This window comes from Ictidomys tridecemlineatus, chromosome 7, assembly GCF_052094955.1.
Source record: "Ictidomys tridecemlineatus isolate mIctTri1 chromosome 7, mIctTri1.hap1, whole genome shotgun sequence".
In the NCBI taxonomy this organism is placed as follows: Eukaryota; Metazoa; Chordata; class Mammalia; order Rodentia; family Sciuridae; genus Ictidomys; species Ictidomys tridecemlineatus.
In genome coordinates, this window is record NC_135483.1 from 70666328 (window position 1) to 70689634 (window position 23307).

At 42.5% G+C, this 23307-nt stretch overlaps 1 protein-coding gene across 4 annotated transcripts in view; it reads right to left on the reverse strand.

Annotated features, from left to right (window-relative positions):
* Positions 1-1642: 1642 nt before the first annotated feature.
* Fam110b (family with sequence similarity 110 member B) overlaps positions 1643-23307 on the reverse strand; it is a 152028-nt gene continuing 130363 nt past the window's right edge. For 3 of the 4 annotated variants that reach the window (XM_005322931.5, XM_078017149.1, XM_021724878.3), the window contains one exon: positions 1643-4566. In XM_005322931.5, the coding sequence (XP_005322988.1) occupies positions 3111-4217 (1107 nt within the window). In that variant the 5' untranslated portion in view covers positions 4218-4566 and the 3' untranslated portion in view covers positions 1643-3110. Of the gene's footprint in view, positions 4567-4724; positions 4750-23307 lie in introns of those variants that run through there. The other variant, XM_040294042.2, reaches the window with a different exon arrangement.

Consider the following 23307-nt stretch of genomic DNA (forward strand, 5'->3'; position numbering starts at 1 on the left):
AGAAAGTTCTAGCAACAGCAGACCAAATAAGAGATGGTGAAAGCCTGAATTAAGGCAATGGCAGAGGGGACAGATATGGAAAGATGGTGTTAGGATTTGGTAGAATTCAGAAAGCAGCAGCTAGTATCCAGAGCCATTTAGTGCAATCACATTTAATGCTGCATTGTATAGGAAAAAATGTGGACTATATGATGAAACTATATTTATACCAATACTACAATCGTATACACATGTGTGCATGAACCATAATACTTTCATGAGCTAGAAGAATAAGCACTTCACAATTAGGAAATGTCTCATTCTTAGAATTTAATATTAAGCACTTGAAACCATCCTTTATAGAAACTTTAAGAACAAAAAGAAAATAATGAGCTCTCATCTTTCTTAGGAACTAAAAGCCTAACAGTTGTCTATTGTACAAATAAGGCCACAGAGGATTAGACTGAATTATAGTGGGAAGATTTATAGACCTGTCTGAATACAGATCACACATTGTTATTGAAAGACAGTAAGATTCAAATACAATCCTGGATTAAAATAGCATAAGCAGTGATATTAAATTAGGTAAGAAGTGCTCATCTCCCCCAAAATGGTTTCCTTAGGAAAATAACATCTATTTTTAGTATTTCAGTAGCTCTAAAAGGAGATAGATATGCAAATGCTAAGCCAAGTGTTTTTTAAAAGGCCACATTTCTAGATAAATGGTGAGGGAAGGGAACTTTTATTGTTAGAATTTTCTTTTAAGAAAACTTATTTTTATTCTATAACCTTGAGTGCACTGTATCACCAACATTCATAGCTGGATTCTTTAGAAACATTTTAATGTTTCTTCTGGAAAGACAATCAGAGAGAATTCAAAACCGGTACAATGAGTCAAGAAACCAAAAGTGCTTTTTTTTTTTTTTTTTTTAATCAACACTAATTGGAAATACTTACCATTTGTTTCTGAAAATTACATTTTAAATTTTGCTTTCTTTTATATTTGCAAGTTGTGTGGAACCTTGGAAGAAATGTTTATCTTCAAATTCTTTGATCCAATAAATACTCATTGAAAATTTAAAATTCAAATAAGAGATGAGGCACACCCACTAAAAGGAGTGCTAAATGTGAGGATTGAAATTCCTCAAGGGAGAGACTGTGTTAACTGGTCATGGAAGTCTAGTGGCAACCATGATTCCTGAAAAGGGAGTCACTCAAGAAGTGACATATTAAAAGGGGAATGAGTGGAGAAATGCATGAACCTGCATAGTGGATGTTGGGCTGGTACCAACAAAAACAGGGCTAGCCATTTTAAAGGTATGCCTCCACAGTAAGAACTCATGAATATTTACAATTGAAGAGTCTTGTGGAAGATGTGAAAATCCTGATGTTTAAAGAAAAGATAAAAATAAAAGAAGTGTGAATTAAGGAAAGAGGCAGCAGCATAATTCAGGGATCTTGATGTAACTTTTTTTTTTTTTTTTTTGCAAAAACATGCTGCTACAGCTACAATGAAGGGTGCTGCTGTTCAGAATAGTTGAGATATGGTGAAAACAATTTAATGGAATGTTTGTTTAAGACTATCTATCCACAATGCCCTTCTGGTCCAGTCATTCATAGAGGGAGAAAAAGAAAGAACAAAGAAACAACTGACCATCATTAGTGCCTGCACCAGAGAGCTATTTATTAGTGGAACTTTTTTTTCCTTTTTCTTAAAGATTTCATAACAAGTGAAGTATGTACAAAGTCTTACAGCATTTACACCAGAAAGTTTCCCAGTAGCTGATGAAGTCTAGGGTGCTGCAGCTGAGAACTTCTGAGCATGACCAGAGCAATGACAGACCACCGCAAGGTTACCTCTCTGCTACCACACCAAACCGTTAGCTGGTTGACAGCTAACTATACCACCTGGAGGACAGGTTATTAGGGGAAAAGGGGACAAGGTGAGGCAGCACTAGAGACTATAGGGTGGAAAAGTTACAGAGGATTGGGTTTCGACAGTTTCCTAGAACTGTAACAAAGATCCACAGCCTGGGAGAATAACATATTGCAAGACAACAGAATCACATTGCTCAGATATGGTTCAGTCATCAAATGTATTCACTTTTGAATGGGAGGCTCTATACTGATATGGCTGGTATTTCCGTTTTTTTTGTTCATGTCTTCAGATAGCTCAACCTACACAAGTTCCTCTCCTCTCCCCCAAGTAAAACAGCAACAAAGGGAGGAAGAGAAACAGCATGGAATTAGTAGTTCTTAACCAAAACAACAACAAAAACCCAGAACATAAAACAATTTTTTAATAAAGGCATTCAGCTTTAGGGTGGTCATATCTGTTGAAAGACCAATACTAGACATTTCTGAAGTATTCCAATCTAAACAACATCAACAAAACCCCCAAATCTCCAAACTCCTAGATTTAACCATCCTTGGTCATATCTGATTGTCTTCCTTGGGGTCAGTATTACACAGAACCATTAACATGGACACACTGACTCGGAATCACAAAGTAGCACTGATGACCTACTGACCGCTCCACTAAGTGGCAAGCGGAAGTTTCAACATGTAAACGACTAACATCAGGCTAACCACTGTATTCCACAGAAAACCCAGCCTGGTTCTATTTTCAGTCAGTCACTATCTGTTTGGTAGCAAAACTCATTGATTTGCTCACTGTTATGGTCTCACATGTAGGCAAAGTGGCTTTTTATTTCAAAAACATTCTGCTCTCAACTTAAAAGCCAGTTGATAAAACTTTTAATTAAGACACAATAGCGCGGGATATAAAAACACAAGAACCACATAAATATTGAAGAAATCGTATACCATTTTTTTTTGTGTGTGTGTGTGTGCGTATGTGTGTGTGTAAACAGTTTTGCTAGAGAGCAAAGCCCTAAGTAGATTCTGGCCTGAAACTTTTGGCAGATGGGTGTCCAGGCAGGCTCTGCAGCGATGGTGAGGAGGAAGCCAGGCCAGTCGCCATGTTGACAGGCATGCAACTTGAAAACATTGCACAACAAGCAACACAAAGAGTGGAGAAGCTCACAACACTTCAAGGAGACCTCACGACCTTCACAACTGCGTATGCACAGACAGACCCGCCCCTCCCTCCTTTCCACACACAGTGTCTCTTACACGTGGGACACCTTCTGCGACTCTCTAGCTTGTTTGATGCTATATAACCACTTGATGATCCTAGCGTTTCTTTCGATGGCAGAAATGCCATAGGGCACCCGGTCATTGGCACTGTCATCATTTCTAAGGTCACTGTTACTGTCCTGAGACTGTTCGCAGTCTGAGCTGATCATGCTTGCGCTGCGGAAGTTGAGGGAGATGATGTCAGAATTAGCCCTGGCAAAGTTTTCCATGCCGAGGTTTTCCAGCTCTTCGGGGTCCAGTCCACAGTAGTTGAAGAACCTCTCCACGTCTGCATCCACTCGGAAATACCTGTCACTCAAGTCTGACTTAGACCGCTGGAGGGAGGGTCTTCGGCTGACGCCACAAGCTGGTTCCACAGGATCGGCTTCGGGTGACTTCATGGCGGCGACCTTGGGCTTGGGAGGCAGAGGAGGGGCAGAGCTGCTGCAGGGGATGGCTTTGAGGGGCTTCACGCTGGTCACCTTGCGGATGTCCGAGGAGCTGTGCGAGACATGGAGGAAGGACTCGGCCGACTGTTCCAGCAGTCTCCTGCTCACGTGCGAACTGCTCTCCTGTGGGCTGCCGCGGCCTGGCGTGGGGTAGACCTTCAGGGACTCGGCGAACGAGTGCCGGTGCAGGTCGGTGGTGGCATCGGAGCGGTGTGGCGTCCAGTTTCGGGAGCTGTGCTTGTGTCCCGAGCCCGAGCTGGAGCCCTCGGAGCTGTTGATGATGTTCTTCAGGATCTCCAGCTTGAGGTTCTCGCGCTGCACCCCGCTCTCGGTTTTGGCGTGGTTGCCGAACACCTTGAGAGTGGGGCTGCCCAGCGCGCGCTTGGCTGCCGGGCACACGGGGGGCTTGGCCAGCACGGCCGGCTTCACGGGCTCCTGCTTGGCATTGATCACCTCCTGGCTCTTGACGTACTTGGCCTTGTCGGCTTCCAACCTCTCCACGGCGCTCAGCCTCTTGGGGTTGGGTTCGGCCTGCCTGCGGAAGTAGTCTGGCCCTTTGTTCAGGATGCGCAGGGGCACCGCCGACGTGAAGGTGCCCGCGGGACTGACCGGCTTCACCATGCTACCTGTCTGTAGCGTCTCCGTGGGCATGGTGGGCGGTCTTTCCCCGGCAGCCGTGGTGGATTCTCTTCTGGGCGCCTCCGGCCGGCCTGAATAGACACATGTACATGAAGCACAAAGGGCAGCAGAGGGATCCTGGAATCAGTGTCAGCAGCAGCAGCAGCAGCAGCAGCGACAGCAGCGCCTCATCTCACAGTTCATTAACCGCCAATGTGGCTTTAATGCACTTTTTCTCCCCTTCCAGGAGGCCCCTGCACCACCACAACAACAAAAAGGCCACAAGCCACAAGTTCCTTTTAATCGGAGTCGCTGCCTCCTTTCTTCTCCCTGAAGGCTGTGGGAGTCTCCTCCAGGTCTTTGTGCTCAACTGCAGGCAGAGCTGAAACACAAAACAACCAACCGCGGGTTAGGAGGGGCGGGTGACATCACGGCTCTAGCAACAGAGGAACCCCGCAGCGCCTCCGCCCCCGCCGGCCCGCCAGCCTGAGGGTCCCCCCATCAGCCGGCTCCACGGAGGCAATTCCCGGTTAACCGCACCGGGAGGATGAAATGGACAGCATCCGAGTCTGCGCCGACGCGCACTGGCGGCCAGATGCGGGGGTTTACAAGAAAGAAAAAGGGGCTGAGGTTTCCCACGCGCGAACTCTTGGAGCTGCCTCCCCATTGGTGAGGACCGCCTCCTGAACACGCCCGGTTGGCATTACTTAGCGCAAAACCCAGGAAATACTAGTGAATGGAGAAGGGGAGGAGGGTTCAGCCAAGCCCGGTTCTGTTCCCCAGCTCATTAAGTGCTTTTGGCTTCCCAAGAATTCCTTATCTGCTTTAGGTTGCAATATGGGTAGTTTATAATATATTTCTTTTGCAATGAAGCAAAACTTGTGACTGATCTGTAACACTTGAGACATCACTTCTTTAACTCTTCAGAAACTGAAAAGATGGGCGAGAAATGGAATTGGCAGGAAATTACAAAAAAAAAAAAAAGTTGAAGAAAAAGGCAACCTGTGTCAGTTACCTTACTTGGGCAATCAATACATTTGACAAACATTTTCCTGAACTCAAAAATGTGTACGAAGTTCATCTTGTCAAACCCAAGCTTAATTTCTGGTATTAAAAAATTTGAGAATGACTATTAATGCTCCATAATTTCTGACACTTAAATGAGAAGAAGTCAAAAATTTCTTTGTGGCATATGTATTCCCAAATCCCCTAGAATACTTGAAATCTTAAAATGCCAATCATTCCTAAATAATTTAATTTAAGGTATAGAAAATTTATACAATACTTTAAGCATTCACAGGGCTTACACATGGCTTTCTGAAAAACTTGATTAGCAAAACCAAAAATGAAAATCAAACCAGAACAAAAAAATCTCACTACAATCTGAGACTTTTTAATACTGCTGACACAACTTTATGAGCTTTCTATTTCACATATACAATACAATGTAACATTGACCCCTGGGATAATTCTCATTTCCTATTGCTGCAGGCATAGACCATTTGCCAATCACCGGGCATCCCAAAGCAACTAGTTAACGACCTTATCAGCATCTTTGGTTATAATTAGGAATATTAAGAAAGCAGTCTATTCAACTAATATGTCAAAAAACTAGATTTTAAAAAAATACATAAGGTGATATTGCTCTAAAATTGCCTTTCAGTAAGAACATGAAGACAGGAGCTCCATAATCTTCTGAAACTCTCCATCTGTAAATAGAATCCATCATGTTTTATTGGAGACAATTTTAGTAATCTGCAAAGGGATTTGTTCTAATAAAAATATTTTCCTATGCAATATTTGAGAAACCCCAAGGCAATTCCTACATAATGATTTCCTTTAATTGTGCAGTTCTATTTTGATACCTCAATTTAATTTTAAAAACCACCACCTCCCATGAAGATTAAATGAGATTGTTTCCTTGAATGTATATTTTGGATAAAACTGCCAGAGGGACCCAAATTCCTTTATAGAGTTTCTGGGTCTCATCTACCACCCTGAGTCCACTGCACTGGGAAGGTGACTCTGGGGTCCTCCTGGGGATGAAAACACAATCTTAATCCCCTACCCTTGAGCCCAGGGGACTAGAGGCAGGCAGCAAAGCCTGGGCTGGGAGGCAACCCTGCAGATCACACCCAGGACACTTGGGAGAGGGTTGTCTGCAGCACAGGCCATGCATCTGCTTGGCAGCATGTCATGTTGGGACTCAGAAGAAGATACCCTAATGAAGGCCTCAGAAGTAACAGTCTCTCCGACCTTCTGTATTGTTTCTCACTCCTCATCCTTCTCCAAGTCAAGTCATTAAAAATTAGAATTCTTCTCAAGGCAGGAGATCAGAACCCCAGAACCCCCTTTTCCTCAAGCAACCATAAAATCTCAAAATCTTACTATAACTCTGCCCGAATAACAGTAGTCATAACGAAATTATTTGAGCTACCTGCTTGATGATAGGTCTTAAGACCCTAATTCCAGATGGGAGATGCTACATAGAGAGGCCAGGAAATATCTGAACAGACAGGCCTTGCTGGGCCTACCTAGCCTGTTACTATTACATCATACCCTTTTTGTCCAATCATGTTTCTGTGTGGCTGCCCGTGTGCTTCACTTCATCTAACCTAAGCATAAAATACAACAGTTAACCCTGAATCCTTGCTTCTTCAATTTCAAGTCTCCAGTGCCACATAAAATTATGGTCAAATAGTTTGTTAGGTGTTTCTCTTGTTAACCTGTCTTTTGTATGGGCGTATTGTCAGCCATGACCCTTTTGATGGGCAGGAGAGGGATCAGTGTGTTTTCTGCCCCTATAGTACTGTAACCACTGACTACCTTTGGAGCTTCCAAAATGCCTTCAGAAGGGACAGTGCCAAAAGCTTTAGGGGCAGAGTGAAGCAGGGCCAGAGATGGGGACCCATCAGCTTTGTGCCAAGGACCAAGTCAACTTTTAGCATATGCCAATGTGGTTTAGTGGGTGGTGGGAGACAGAGCTTATGTCCCTTCTCTTGAGGCAATGTTTTGGTTGGATGAAATTATTACAATCCTTTCAAATTCTAAAATCACGTGGCCTTAAACAGCTGAGATATGGGAGTTATTTTCAATTTCAAAATGGCACATTGGAATACTAATGAATGGGCTTTTCCATGTAGAAATGTAGAATGTAGAAACATTCTTTGAATAATGATTGATTTGTGGCTATAAAATAACATCCACAGGCACTGAAGCTCTTGCCAGACTGTTCTTTTCTTACCATCATCTTTTCTAATTCCATCCTACTAGGACCACAAGCCCCAATCATCAACAGGCCAGGCTTTCTTGCATGCCTGTCTGTCTAACTGTTAAGGTGGGTTTCAGTACCCCCTTGCAACATTTAAATAAAAATCATTACTCTCAACTCACAAGGCTGAGGAATACCAGTCTGTCTACTAGAAGCATTCCTTCCAAACCCCCTTGTCTCTCTCTCACATTACTTTCTTTTTTCATGAGACTGATACCCCTGGGATGCCTCCCTCCATGTCCTCCCACAGCCACCAAGCTTAGGAAGTAATTACTAGACATAAAACTAGTGTGAAAGGGTTATGTTTGAAATAGCAATTATTTGTAACCACTTCACACTTCATTTCTTTTTTGTTCCCACTCCTCTCTTTTCTTCCTCTACCACTGCCAATTTCCTTAATAATTTTTAACACTGCAATGGAAAAACATCTTATTGGAAGGTTCAAGTACAAAAGAAAAATCTGTAGAAACTTTTGGTGCTATCACATAATAATAACCATTACATAAAGTTTTCTTCTCTAAATGCCATCAAACCAAATCTACTTCAAAAGAATAAAGGTCTTAAGTTGCTCTTTCTCTTAACATGTGCCTAATCCTTAGCTTCTGTTCTTTTACTCTTCATGGGAGAACAATGTTGGCAGGACAGAGATGTATAAGCCTGGAAAAATTATTCTGAGTTTTGCAGTACAGACTCTATAGAAAGAAAGGACTTGGTGTAGATCAGGTATATTAGAGAAGGCCAGTCAAATGTGGATGACCCAATGGGTACACAAATGGGTATTTATGAACTCCATGAATGAATGCCTTAGCAAATGTAGTACATGACCTCTGACTGTCTTACACAGTACTCCCCCCCACCCCCATGTGGCTGGGTATTGATGGGAGCAGCTGAGTCTACTGCTGGGTCAGAAGGGCTTCATGTTGTTTTGGGGAAAGAAAATTTGATCTGGGCTCATAAAATTCCATAAACAAAAGTAACTATATAGTCCTGCTTCCCATGGTGCTCAAGACAGAATCCTAGGTCTAGTGCATGCCAAACACATGCTCTACCACTGAACCAGTCCCCTACGTAGCACTGTTTGATTCCCGTCTTCTGGTGCAGGAGACAGAACACAAGCCCCAGGGAGGGAGAAACTTCTACTCACAAACCACGCTGGCTACATTCTACCTCATTGAATAATATCCATTTGGAAATGTCATTGAAGGATAAAAAAGATTGGGGGAAGAATCTTGGTGAAGCAGAGACACAAAATGGCCTGGTGGATCAGGGCCATTTGGCCTGGGGATGATGGTGGCCTGGGGATGATGGTGGGGCTGGAGGGTGTCACATGAGTCCTGGTCTTGGCGGGAGAGTTTATGCCATCAAAGGCTATCCTGGGACAGAGGCACAGGATGAGGAGGAGAAATGGTATCTCTCACTACTCCTTCCAGTGGTACTTCTTAAACTTCAACATGCCTGGCCCAGGGATCTGAGAATGCAAAGTCTGATTCAATGGATTTGGGTGAAATCCTAAATTCTGCACGTTTTACCAGATCCCAAGAGACACTGTTGCCTTGGAGTAGCAAGGAGAACAAAGAGGAAGCCCATGCCTGGACTGGCAAGCACTCTATTAGAACTGAAATGCCTCAAGTACAGAGGGAATGGGCAGAGTCTTCTCGTCTCTTACAAGAGCTAGGAGTCTATTTACCAAAAGAGCCATCTGAAGTTTTTTAAACTGAAGTGGCTTGAATTCTTCTAATTTCCGATTTGCTCAATGCTGACAGAGGCAGGTAGGTAGAGACCAGGACCCTCAGCCGATGTGAAACACTGGGAAACATTTGCAACCCTGGAGGTGTTCAGGGATAGAAAATGATCCTCCATGCACATTATTTGAAAAATGTTAAAGCCGATGATCCTATAATCCAGGCAGTGCCTGTAATCCTTGATGCCCGTAAGGTCAGGCAGATGATGGGAACTTGAGCGCCTGGCATGAGTAAAGGGGACCCCAGCTAAGGGCTGTCATGGGAACGTGGCTCACTGTTGCTCGGAAGCAAATCCAGAGTGCTGAATAAACTCTCCTGGTTTTAAAATTCAGTACTGAAAAACACTGTGGGCCAAAACTGGTCTGCTGTTTTGTTACTTCTCCTTTATATAGTGCTTTTGGTAAGTGAAAAGAAAATTAGTTTCTAAGTTTTTAAGTAGGAAAGAAAGCCAGTGAAGTTAGAGCAAGGACCGTGGGAAATGAGCACACCCACGGAGGTTTCTAAGTATGTGAAAATGGGTCAATTCTCCTGTGTGTTATGGCAGAGCAAAGGGTGAGACTGCTTTAAAGAGCAAGCCTGACTAATTCAACTCTAAGTCACCTAACGTCTTGATTTCCTTATCTACAAAAACAAATGCCTTGAAATCTGGTGAGCTGGAAGGTTTTGGGGATACACAGAAAAAAAAGTAATTTACCTTTGAAGTTAATGAGATTCTAGAATAACAGATTCCTTTAGTTTCCCACATGTTAGACCACAAAAGTTTTAAAATGCATATAAAGATGAGCTCTGAAACAAATATCTGTCTACCCATATCTATATATACATACTGTCTTTTTGGTCAGAGTATCTCTGGTTACATTTTGTACTTCGGCTCTCCCAAGTTTCTTTTCCCCAATTATTTCTGTCTTTTTGACTTTTCGCATATTTTTATTGGTGCATTGTAGTCGTGCATAAATCTGTTGTTACATATTTGTACACACACAGAGTATAACAAATATCATTTGGCCAGTAACGTATCTCTTTACAACTTTAGGCATGAGATTCCAATACGACTAGGGCTCACTCCCCATACCTACATCCTTAGCTTTTCACATTTAAGAACAGAAGTCAGATTGGTTTCCACGACAGTGTAAACTTTTGAGTTCACTGATGTAAGAGAAATGTACTCAAAATGTAAGACTACTTACTGAATACAGGCTGTGATCAATTGACCAATCAGAACTTATTAACTGAACAACTATGTGTATGGTACGTAAAAGAATTAGAAAAGTCACAATTTTGGAAAATACACCTGGTGAATATTAATTGAATAATAAAGATGATAAATGTGATGGGATTACTGTAAAGGACTTGAAAATGGAAAGGGTGGTGCGGAGGGTACAAACTCTAACAAAGGCAGAAGGCAAGGGCATTAGTCATCAAGGCAGCCCTGAATTAAGTTCATGATATATTCAAAAAAACTTAAAAAGACCCCATGGCCAATGCAAGTGCTGAGAACAAGAGGGAGAAAATGGCTGTGGGGAGAGAGGGGCAGGAGGCTTGAATTTTAATGGAAGACACTAAATGTTAAGTCTTAGTGATATTAGATATTAGGGACAGGGTCACATTTTGAAATGCCTACCTAGTGTGGGGACAGGAAGAGAGGACAGCAAGTGTGACTACGGAACGCGGGGGCCAAAGCTGTTCACAGGAGGGAGGTAGCCACTGGGCTCTGAGTGTCTCCCAGTGTGGCTCTGCCCATAGATTGGAATCCTGGCTCTACCCAGTAATGGGTGAAGAGCCTCGGGCAAGTTGCCTCATCTTTCTGTGCCTCACACTCCCCATCTGGAAAATGGGAAGACTCAAAGTACTACTTAGTTCTCCTCGTCTGTCATCCCAAGTCTGAAGATTCAATCAAATGTGGATGGGAAATATTTGAAAAAATTTTTTTTCAAAAATTTTCCAAAATAAAATATGAATTTGCTACATGCCAGGATTCTCTTTCTGAAACCTGTCAAATGCAGAAGTGTGATCCCTGATGTGGCCTCCTCCACTTTACACCTCCTTGGCCCCTCTAAGCCTCTCGTTCCTGGGCCATGCAGTGAGGATCTGTGCTAAAATGAGCAAATTTGTCAGTATTCCCTGAACAATGCAGAATAACAACTATTTACACAGTATTCACATTATGTATTGCAATTACTCTGGAGATGATTTAAAGGATACAGAAGGATATACATATGTTTATGCAAATACTAGACCATTTTATATAAGGGACTTGAACATCATGGATTTTGGTATCCTGGAGGCATCCGGGAACCAAATCCCTGTGGATAACAAGAGACAACTGTACTTCCCTCTTTAGGGCTTTTGACGGGGTTAAATTAGAGCAAACAAACACTTTTCATTCACATCAGCCCCTTCCAGAGGGTGTCTCTGGGATGAAGAGAAGATGGATGGTTATAAGAGGAATATGAGTTGCTGATCCTGAAGACAGAATGTGAGGGTGAGAAGGTCTGTGCTGAGAATGGTCTGGGCTTCTGGTTTCACTTTTATGAAGCAAACTGTGGGAAGTACACAGGGTCCTCTCCCCCCTAATTCTTTGTCCCCCGCCCCCCCAGGCACAAACCAAACAAAACCAGGACAGCCCTCCAAACCAGCTGCAGTCATTCACACATCTGCCCTTCCCTCTGCTGGGGAGGCTCTAACCAATAGGATTTCATGAATTGTGTCCCCTTTGACATGTATCACGAATAGTTAATAGTACCGTGCTTATACATTTGCAAAATGAGCATCATTTCTGTGAGTTGAAGGAAGGGATACCATTCCTCTTCCTAATTTATCCATTTCAATTAACAAGGTACGCCAGGCTTTTTCAACCTCTTCCCCTTTCCAGCCCATTACCTTTATTAATCCATTTTATACTGTGAGAATAATTTGTAAAGAAGGCAAAAGTAAAGGAGAGTAGAAAACATGAAAATCGAGGAGTAAGATGAGTGTATCACAAAAAAAAAAATGAATTTGCACACTATAAACTGTGCAGAAAAGAAATCAGAAGGTCAATTGTCTGGAAATGTCAAGTCAAAACTACCACCCTTTCAGGACCTGTACTTTTCCAATTACTGAATGATATGTTGTCGTCTTTCTTATATCCATTACTGAGTCCCTCGCCATCTGTAATTCTGATGGCTGAATCTTCTTTCGGAGGACCTAAGTGTTGCCATCAGTCATCAGCCACCAGCGCCTAGCTATAAGTAAAATAAAATAATCTCGCCAGCAATACAATCGCTCTGTATATTTTTTCAAACCACGGACTTATCCTAATAACATTCTAACTTTTGATTACAGTATTCCAGTTGTTTTTTTTTTTTAAGCTTATTATTTCAGTTGGTTAGAGTAGGTCTTTCAATGTTAATAAAACATTCCTCTAGCCTTAGGTTTCCATTGTATTATTTTAGTCAGATATTTTAATTTCCCACAAGAAGGGCAAATCATCCCCCCACCTTTGGCACACGTTCCAGATGATGGGAAGCAAATGTTGGGATGAGTGTAGAGACAGGTGCTAGGTAGGCCAACTTTTTTTTTACCTTCTAAAGTTTTACCCATATGGACAGAGCAATGTCTACCCTGACTGCCCCCACATGGCACTCTGAGGCATAGTACACCAGCACAAAACGTGCACAGGTATTCTGATCATGGTGGGAAAATTATTTTTCATAATTGGGTGTGTATGGATCGAGCACATCTAACATGGGACCTGGCCCAGTTTGCTACCCAACCCACAAAGTTCTTGCATGAAGTCAGGTGGGTAAAGACAGCCTACTTTCCAGAACAATTAAGCCTTAGAACAGCACCAGGTGGGGTTCTATAATGGCAGGACCAGTCAGGGAGATGGATACAGATCTTTTGGTGCTCAGGAGTATGGAGAACAGCTGGAGTCTGAGTGTTCGAAGGCACAGTATGTCCTGGACTATCCAGCCAACACATGGGCCGTGGAAGCTGCACTTCCAAGTGCGACAGGGAGAGGGGTTCCTGGGCCCTCTGGTATCAGTGGACCAGGGGCCTGAGTCGTCATCACAGGAACTTCCCCAAAGGAAGCCAGTAGGGGGATGCCATTCTGAAGACCTGCCTGAGAGGAAGGCTCACTACCTACCAGTTAGGGGAGAGGAACACTTTCCCTTCCTCCAGGGAACCCAGAGGCTCCCAAAGAGAAATCAGCCCTGAAATGCACCACACCCAGGGAACATCAGACTCAGAAGCAAGAGTCAAGGACAGGAGATTGTCACTTTCTGTTTTACACTCTACCTAAACCCTGCACATAACTCCCACACAAGGCCTGCCTGTGAGAAGTTGGAAGAGACACCTAATAATGAGTGGGAGAGAAGATGAAGAGAGAGAAGAGGGACAAACGAGGTTGACTAAGTCCCCTCCTTCACAGAGGTTTCCAAGATGACTCAGGATGCACAGGGAGCGGGAGAAGCTAATTTAACTTGGATGTGAGGCTGGAGTTTTGATCTTGACATGGGCAGAACTCTTCCATACCTGAAACCGATCTGAGGATTCTAAATTATTTAAGAACTGCAAAGCCAAGCAGTCCTTCCTGAAATGTTACCCAGGGATAGAGAGAAGAATTCTTAGGTCATGGGGGGAAAAATACACTTTCTACTTAACCCTGAATGAATCTAGACCAGGGAATAAAATGGGTCCACACAATAGCCTCTAGTTTTCTGCATGCTTGCCTGTTGACTTGGAGTTGGCATCTTGGCTTCTGAGGACTGCCCTGTGGCTGCAACCCCTGAGCTGCACTGGCTCCCTGGCTTGGTCACTTGCACCTTTAAGACCCTGGGCAGGCTACTCAAGCTCATGTACCTTGGTTTCTTTCTTTATGCAGCACTGATAAGCATGATTCCCATAGCTCACAGGGTTGGTTCACCAGTTCTGTGAGAACACATGGCAAATGCTCAACGTGGACCTCAGCACCGGGGTTGTTCAGTAAATTTGAGCTTTTATTAACTGCTGTCTCTGGTGCCCACGACTTGGCGCTGATAATCACTATCATTAGATTTCAAGCTTTACGATAACTGAATGATCTTTTTGTCTTCAAATGATTCCATTACTCTCAAGTGATAGAGCCTGTGCTATTCCTGCCAAAATGGGTTGACTGCGCAGTTTCTGGCTAAAAGGTCACTGGTGTGACCCCATTTTTATAAGAGTTCCAAAGAAAATATGTGGTTTCAAATTTCAAAGCCAACGGTTATGTGAGCGAAATGGGTTAGAGTAAACAATAAAGCCACTATTAAAAATGAAATCGAATCACAAGTTGGTAGGAGAGAAACAGGAGGTCAGATCTCAATCCCTGATGGGTTCTTTAGGTTAACATCATTCTCCAAGGTCATTCAGAAAGCCTGTTCACATGCTTTACTTTCATTTGTAAGTAAATCCATTATAAAAAATGTAACGGGTTCTCTTAAAAGCTTTCCTCCTACTTATGATGATTAAAATAAAATAACAAACACACACACAAAAATCACATTTCTGGGCCAACTTTCTTCCTTGTCTATGGTAAGGAATGCATTGTTACAAGGCCACCAACCTGTATCGATGTGGGGGAGCCCTGCCAGTTACCTGGAATTACAGAAATCGAAGCTGTGTGCAGCTGCTGCCAAAAGTCATTTCGAAATATGATGGTGAAGATTACTACAAGTAATTAAAAAAGCAGGGCTACTGGAATTCCTAATGAAAATCCAATCAGACCACCTGCATTATTCAAACCAACACAAAATGATCTCACTGCCCCAGGTTTTTCCTCTCCTGAACAGAACTTTATGTAGCTCTATGTTCAGATGTGAAAATGAGCAAGACAAAGACCAAACTGTGAATGTGGAATTCAAGGGACCACTGTCCTTTTCTATAGATGAGTTCATTCCATTTACAGGATTTACCTAGTTATCCTGGGTCTGAGACTTGGCTGGTACCTTTGTTGGGTGGACTGAGAAGAGCTGCTAGCTGCAGCAATAAGTCAAATGAGCTTAATGATGAGAAACTCTAGGAGCAATTCTTGGAGATCCTAAGCACTGTGCTGGGAGTTCGCACTCATTCTCTTACCCTCCTGCATAGGAGGTGGTTTGATGCCCTGGCATAAACCGGAGGTGAGTGCTGGTGCATGGCACACAGACCAGACCACAATGCAGGGCTAAATGGGGCCCACATCGAGTTCTTCCACCAACATCATTTTCAAGTATCTGCGTATTGCGTATTACTGCTTTTTCCTAAAACTGTGTAAACTTGTATCCTGAGGCAACTATATCACATATAATAAGAAAGATTACGGTGGCAATACAGATAATCCGAATATTTATTTCTGAAAAAAAATTTAATTTCTATTGAACAGCCTTTGGGCAAAGGATAACATTTACTCTGAAATACATATTAAAATATGTGCTAGAACAAAATCATGAAACATTTAAACTTGAAGGGAGAAAATGTAAAGTAACATTTTGGCGGGGAAGGAGTAGGGTGAGCCAAATCTGCTGAAAGTATATTAGACAGATTTCTACAAAAATCATCTTTAAAAATTATCTGTTAATAATGACCATTTCTTATTAGGGTACATATGGTATCCTAGAACTGACCTAATGCCTTTCACGTGCTTTAAAATTCAATCCCTTTAATACAGATGCTCTTCCTCTCATAATAGGATTCTGTCCTGGTAAACCCATCATGAGTTGAAAATATCATTAATCCACCTGACCTACTGAGCCATCCTAGCTTCGATACACAGTGCCCTTTAGGGTGCAGTTTGTGTCCCATGGTGATTGTGTGGCTGGACTGGGAGGTGCAGCTTGATGTCACTGCCCAGCATCACCAAACAGGATTGTCCTGCATATTGCTAGCCCAGGAAAAGATAATAATTCCAAATTCAAAGTACAATTGAACTATCAGTGTGACTCTGCACTGTGTACAGCCAGAGGAAGGAGAAGTTGTGCTCCACAAGTGTGCAATGTGTCAAAATGCATCCTACTGTCATGTATAACCAATGAGAACAAATAAAAAAATAAAAAGGGCAAAACAGTAAGAAAAAGAAGAAGAAGAAGAAGAAGAAAAAGAAGAAACAAAGGACTACTGAATGCCTACCACTTCTGAATGCATACCACTTTTGTGCCACCAAAAAAGTAAAATAATAATGACAATAACAAAACCTAAGGTGAACCACAGGAAATTTATTAGTATAAAATTTATTTTATACTAATAAATCAGGGGTTAATAGCCTCACTTTAAAAATGAGGAGACAGAGGTCTGAACACACTATGAGAGTTGTTGTCTAAGCCCCAGTGGCAGGGAATGTATTTTAAAAATGCTATGTGTATAAGTCACATGTCTCAAGGACCCCCACTAATTGTATTGTAGTTCTGAAATGTACTCTTTTGGCCATTCACTGTGTAGCACCCGCTTCCTGCAGAAAGTGAAGGAGGAAAAATAATTCTATATACATTTGTTAAATCAAATAACCATGCCACTTGTTAATAGCTTAAATGTACAAGTAGAGGGGACAATATGTTTATAAACTGTGTTCCTTACATTTTGAATTTCCTTTCTTTTCACGGCTAACTGCAGATCTATCAAAGTTGGCAGAACTTAAAGGACAACCATTTAAGACTATATAAAAAGCAGTATAGGCAATGGAAGACTGTAGTTGCATTCTACCTTACTGCATAGGGCATTCGGAGAGCAGCAATCCCAAGTTTTTGTCGTTATTTCTATGAAACCTTCAACTGTGCATATAGTAGGCACTTACTACAATGTCCAGAGCTGAACTAAAATGATGACTACTTGGTGGAATACCTAGTGCACTCTTTTATAGTATAAAGGCCCAATAAATGCCAGATAAGAAAATTTGGGAAGGGGAGTTAAGATTGCTCATAAATTTGACACAATACTCAAAATATTCCCAGCATTCTGGCTGGAGATGATGGTACAATTGCAGGCAAATATGTGGGAATTGTTTATTCAAAACTTAACAAATACATTAGCATTGCTCTGTGCCTAAAACACAAATAAGGTGCAAAGAAATACTAATGCAAGGCAGAAATGTACAGCAGAACCAGTAGGTTCACTTAAAAAATACCGAATACATTTGATATCATTTGTCAAGGAACACCTAGAATTATTCCCCATCTCCTGAAGAGCTCTTGGTACAGCAGATGTTGGAACAACTAGTTCTCAGCTTCAAGTGCACTCAAACAGACAAACAGTTTCAATTTTTTTCCATTTGTAAGGATTCAGACAGAACTGTGGAATAAATAATAATCTTCAAAATTGTATATAGAAAATGACAGGCACCTCTTTTTTTGCAGCCCATTATTTTAATATCTTTAGCACTTAACACACCAATAAAATTATTTTCAAGCCTTGAATGGTATAAGAAATGGCTTCGCCACAATTTGCACTTGAAATACTATTTTGGGGTCCAAGTGACAAGAAGCTCATGAATGACTAATAAGTTCATTCTACCTTACCCAGGCCCCTTCCAGCTCTGCCTCTGAGCTGGATAGAAAAAAGCAGAAGGCAGCAGGGTGTCCTTTGGTTTAGCTGTATCTGGAGGCAGGTATGGCCTTGGGAGGGAAAGAGAGTGTGGGGATATAAGGGACCCCAGGGGTTCTGCAGCTACAGGTGTGCTCCTCCATCCTGCTGTCCTGGCTCCACATTCTGCTCCTGCCCTGCAAACCCCTGCCCTCTTTTGAGTCTTCCAAGCTATAGAAAGTCACCAGAGCCAAAACCACTGGGGAGCTTTTCTGACTTACTGCTTTGTATCCTGACTCTCCTCCTAGGCACTTCCCTCACTATCCTTATGAATGAGCAAGTAGTACTCATAACCCTTCTCCCCAACCAGGGACATGGCACGGCAGTTACCTGGCTCTTGCTGCCCTAGCACAGCAGGACTGGTGAAATGCAGAAGTTCAGAACCTGCTGGAGGGATTCTCCCCTGATGTACATTCATTCCGGTTGTGTCTGCCTCCAGATAAATAAGAAAACAAAACAAAAAACCAACTCTCATTTACTACATTAGCAAGATGGCTTGGCTTCCTTCATTCCTCTCTACTCCTGCTGCCAAAAGGAAAAAAAATAAATACATAAAAGCACAAGCTCACTTAGGCGGCTCCCTCAGGATTATGATTATCTAAAACCTACGTTAAAAGTAATCTGATAAATATTTAAAATAAAAAACTGCAGACGTTGCTGGCAGGACAAACCCATCCTTAACTGGATCCCAAAACACTGCATTCAGTATGCATTAAAGCAGAATGCACTCTTGTCACCATTCATTCCTCGTGCTGCCACATTAAAATGACACTATCTGCCTCTGTCTTGATTAACTTTTAAGCTTCTCATTCCGGTTTACTAAAGAAAAAAATGACTCCCCAGAGTGAAACAGAAATCTGGCTTTTAGAATAGTTTATTGGTTCCTCCGTCTTTTTACATTTTGCTGCTGTTGTTGATTGAGAAGTGAAGAGTTTTCTGTTTGTGTTTTAACAATGGCAAAAAATGAGATTAATTTTGCTTGTGGTAGCCTGCTGATGTGCAGTGCCTCATGGTATTCTCAAGCTTTGAATTCCAGGCACCTCGTATTTACCAGTCCCGCCCTCCATATATTTTCAGTCTCATTTAACAGATAGGGCAGTGACACTTGGAAAGGGTGTGTCCAAAGTTACTGAGCTGCGGGGGCTGGCTGCCCACCTCAGGTAGCCTGTACTCAAGTCCTTACACTTCTCTGGACAGTCATAGAAACATCCTGACTGCAAGGAGAGAGGGCCCAGCTTTGCACATCAGTCAGCAGGAAAGGGAGGAGAGGATGTGGCCAGTGGGCACCCTCCTCACCCGCCCCAGCCCCTCTGATATCAGGCTTCTTTCACAGCAAAACCTCCTCCAGCCAGGGTAGAGCCAGTGTGTGCACCCACTGCGGGAAGCAGCCAGTCAGCAGTTCTTCCTTCGCCAGAGGACTGATAACTAGTGAGGGGAGGCAGAGGCAGGAGGATGTCCTGAGAACTGGGAGAGCAGAGGCATTCATACAAAAACAGGCCCAATATTCCCCATGTGAGGAAGTGACAATAAAAGCTCTTCAGTGAGATTCTCCCAGGGGACTCTCAAACCTCACGACACCCTGGTCAGTAGAAAACAAACATTCTAATATTTTGCTAAGGAAATTGGAATGTCTCCTGAGCAAAAGGAAAACAACAATCCAGTCATGACCTGATTAGGCCACAAGCCTCAGCCCATCTCTTATCAGACCACAAAGACCCACTCAGTACAAAAGAGACAAGTTCCCACAGTTCTGCCCTCGGAGGAACGTCCCTAAAAAGGACACACTTATCCAAGTTGATAGAGACAGGAGAAGACCAGTAATGAATCTGTTCACTCCAGAAGTTGTTTATTGAGCATCTTTTATAAGCCAAGCAGGGAACAAAATGAAGAATATATGGCAATAGCCAATCAAGAGGCAGCATGGCAAGCATTAGACACCGAGTAGAAAAGTTGAGCTAGGACTTGCTGAGGTAGAAATGACTGTTAAGAAGAGTTTTGGAGTGACTGGTGTGGGAAGAAACAAGAGGTGGTGGGTAATCACAGAAACCTCACTTCTCAAATCCGAGAAGGAGTAGCTGGAAGCTGGTAAGCATTCAAGAGGGGTCGTTTATTTCAGGAGGAGAGAAATGACTTATGCAGGGGCTGGAGCTGGGGCCTCGGCGGCAGAGTGCTCACCTGGCTCATGCATGGTGCTGGGTTCAATCTTCGGCACCACATAAAAATGAAAAAATAAAATAAAGGCATTGTGTCCAACTATAACTAAAAACAAAGAAATATGCACACACTGATGGGAACAATACAGTGGAAAGAAAAACGTCCATGATGTGAGACAGACCTCATTCACGCACTGAACAGGGCAAAACAGGAGCCAAACATTTTAATCCAGGATGAGAACAATGGGTTACAGGTGTCAGAAGGTGGGATGGGATTTTTCCTATTGTCCTGTGACATCAGAGGAGACCTTCATAAATGAAAGTGTCTCGAAAGGAAAGCTAAGGAGAAGCTCTGCTGTGGGGTGAGGCATGTGCGTACCCTGACCCCTTGGGAGTACCAAGGTGGGCACAGGGCAGGGAACACATGGCTGAGGCCCAAAGAAGAAAAGAGACAGTGGTGTGGCGGTGGGGATGTTCCCAGATGCCATCAAGGCAGTGGCTACCTTCCAGTGCAGATTGTAAATTGTCACAGAGGCAAAACCTACGAGTGACCGGAGGCTGCAGCTTTGCATTTCCGAGAAGTCTCCTCTGCCAAAAGTAAATCACCTGGTAAAGGATCATTGATAGGCTACAAGACAGAGGAAGAAAGTATTGCTTCTGCGAATTTAAAGTTTACCTCTATGAAATTGGAGAATATGATACCTATGGAAGAGACTCAGTCATTTGACAAGGTGACAATTCATGCCAGGTACTATGCCAGGGGCTGGAGACTCTGATGAGAATGGAACAAACATTAATTCCCTGCCCTCCTGGAGTATTTGGGCATTCAGACACACTCCAGGGAACAGAGTGCACAATTTAGAGAGGTGGTGAGATTCCGTAGTTGGATCCTAAGGGAAAAAGCAGACTATGTCCATAAGAAGGGGCTGGGCTGGGCAGGCTTATGCATAAAGGTCTGGGGTTCAGACAATGAGTTCCTCTCCTGGCTCTACTATTTACCACCATGTGACATTGAATAATCATCTCTTTAAACTTTTTTAAGTTTCTAACCTGTACAATGAGATGATGCTAAGACTCATTTTAGCCCAGGGGACAATGCAAATTAAAATTTTGTTGTTTTTCTCTCTTTTTTCTTTCTTTTCCCGATACTGGAGATTGAACCCTGAGGCCCTCCACCACTGAGCCACAATTCTTAGCCCTTTTATAAAAGCCTGCTGCACAGTGTCTGGCTTGTAGGACCACTTAATCAGTCTTTTGAGACAGGGTCTTGCTAAGTTGCCCAGACTGGTCTGCAATTTGTGATCCTTTTGCCTCAGCCTCTGGAGTCACTGGGATTACAGGTGTGGGCCACTGCGCCTGGGTAAACATTGTTCTTTTTAATGAACTGGAGAAAATGCCATCAGATAAGCAGCAAGACTTTAGAGGCCATTTACGGATGAATAGAATAATTTTTAAACAATTAAAAACTATCTAGAATTGGAAGTGCTTTGTTAAAAAAAAAAAAGAGTTTTTTTTTTTTTTTAAACCCCTCTGAGAAAAAAAGGTTCCTGCAGAGAAGTTAGGCTTGCAGTCTGTCCAGGAAATTTTAGAAGGAACTCATGTAATGAGTGGGAAAATGTGGCAGAAGAACGTCAAGTTCCCTTCCAATACATGCTAAGATTCTTTGAAATCTTTTTCACTGCCTAAACTGAATTAACTATTTTAAAAGCAGGAAGAAAGGACTATGAAGACAGAGGAAACCTTGAAGACACAGAACATTTTAAAGACAAAGTGAGATAAGAGTTAAGCATAAAAAGAATAACCGCAGCCAGGCACAGTGGCGCATGCCTATAATCCCAGAGGCTTGAGAGATAAAGGCAGAAGGATTCTGTGTTCAAAGCCAGCCTGAGCAACTTGGCAAGACCTTCTTCTCTAAATAAAAACATAAGAAAGAGCTGAGGGTGTTGCTCAGTGGTTAAGCACCCCTGAGTCCAATCCCCAGTACCAGGAAAAAAAGAAAAAGAAAAGAATAACTGCAATAGAATATATTTAAAAACTGGCCAACTGTTTTTAGAAGTCCAAGAAGAAATAGTGAAGAAGAGGAAAGTCTAAAGGAAGTGGGGTGGATGAGAGAGAGGGGAAGGAAGGACCAGCAAGAGGTTTTATCAGTTACCAAGAGAGACCCCTGGAGAGCTGTGTGCCTTTCCTTCCTCACTGTCCTCACAGTCACAGATCCCTGCCACTGAATCTCATGCCCTGGTACGCCACCTATCTTCAGAATGCACACAGCATTTTAACAGGTACAAAGATTCTGAAACTACCTTACTTTACAGTAGGAGTCATTACTTGGACTAAGGGTTGATCTGAAGGGGCAACAAAGTGGGTGGCGATGCCTGGAGGTCAGAGGCAGTCTTCAAGAGCTGGATAGTTCTATAATCAGTGATGCTAAAATGTTATGTTATATTTGCAACTAATGGATCAGCTTACTTTTGAGATCATGCTATCACAAATCTGTTAGAAAACATTTAGCCAGCAACTGCAGGTTAGTAATCAAGTCACTGAATCCTACGGTCCAGACCTGGTACACCTGAGTCAGGAGGCCACTGGCTCCAAACTGAAATACCACAGGAGACCACTGGACGCCATGCCTGCATCTCCAAGGGGAAGTTCTGGGTTCATGTAATTTCCCTCCATTAGCTTAGAGGGGATCGAACTCTTCTGTGACATTCTTCTTTCTTTATTGACTACTAGAGGGAAGGTATTGGATTCTTCTCTTTGGTATAATAGCTTTAAAGATAGATGGAGGCTTTTATACAATCATCCATTTGACTTACTCAGGCATTCTGCATCACTCCAAGTGTTATTTCTAGAATGCAAGGAGGCTGAGCCTTCCTGTGTTTACATCTAGAAAAACATTTAAGTAAATTAAGTTAGTGAGCCTACAAAGAGTCGATTTTTCCTTTTATGAAGCCACAATTGGCCATCCAAATGAAATTTATCCTAGGGAGACAATGGATAAAAGAATGTATAAACAAGTTATTGTCTATTTCAGAAAGTTATTTCAGTAGTCCATATCTAGTCTTTGGACAAAGAACCATTCAATATTCAACTTCTCATTTTTCAATGCCGGCTTTTTCAAACATTATGACAAACAGCACAAAGTGACCTACTTCCCCTGACACCTAAGAAAAGTGATGTGTCATTTCAAAGTCTGTTGCAGGGCAAAAGACAAATACGTCCACAGTCATCCTTCTCTTGACAGATGGGAAGGGCTTTTTAAATCAAACTTCTTTTTTAAAAACGTTATTTTTTTTTCTAAAACTTATCTATCTGAAGTTCCCTTATTCACTGGACCAGTTAATATAACCTTTGGGTTCAGCTTTCCAGTCAGAAGTGGGATTTTATAACAAAAGGAAAATATG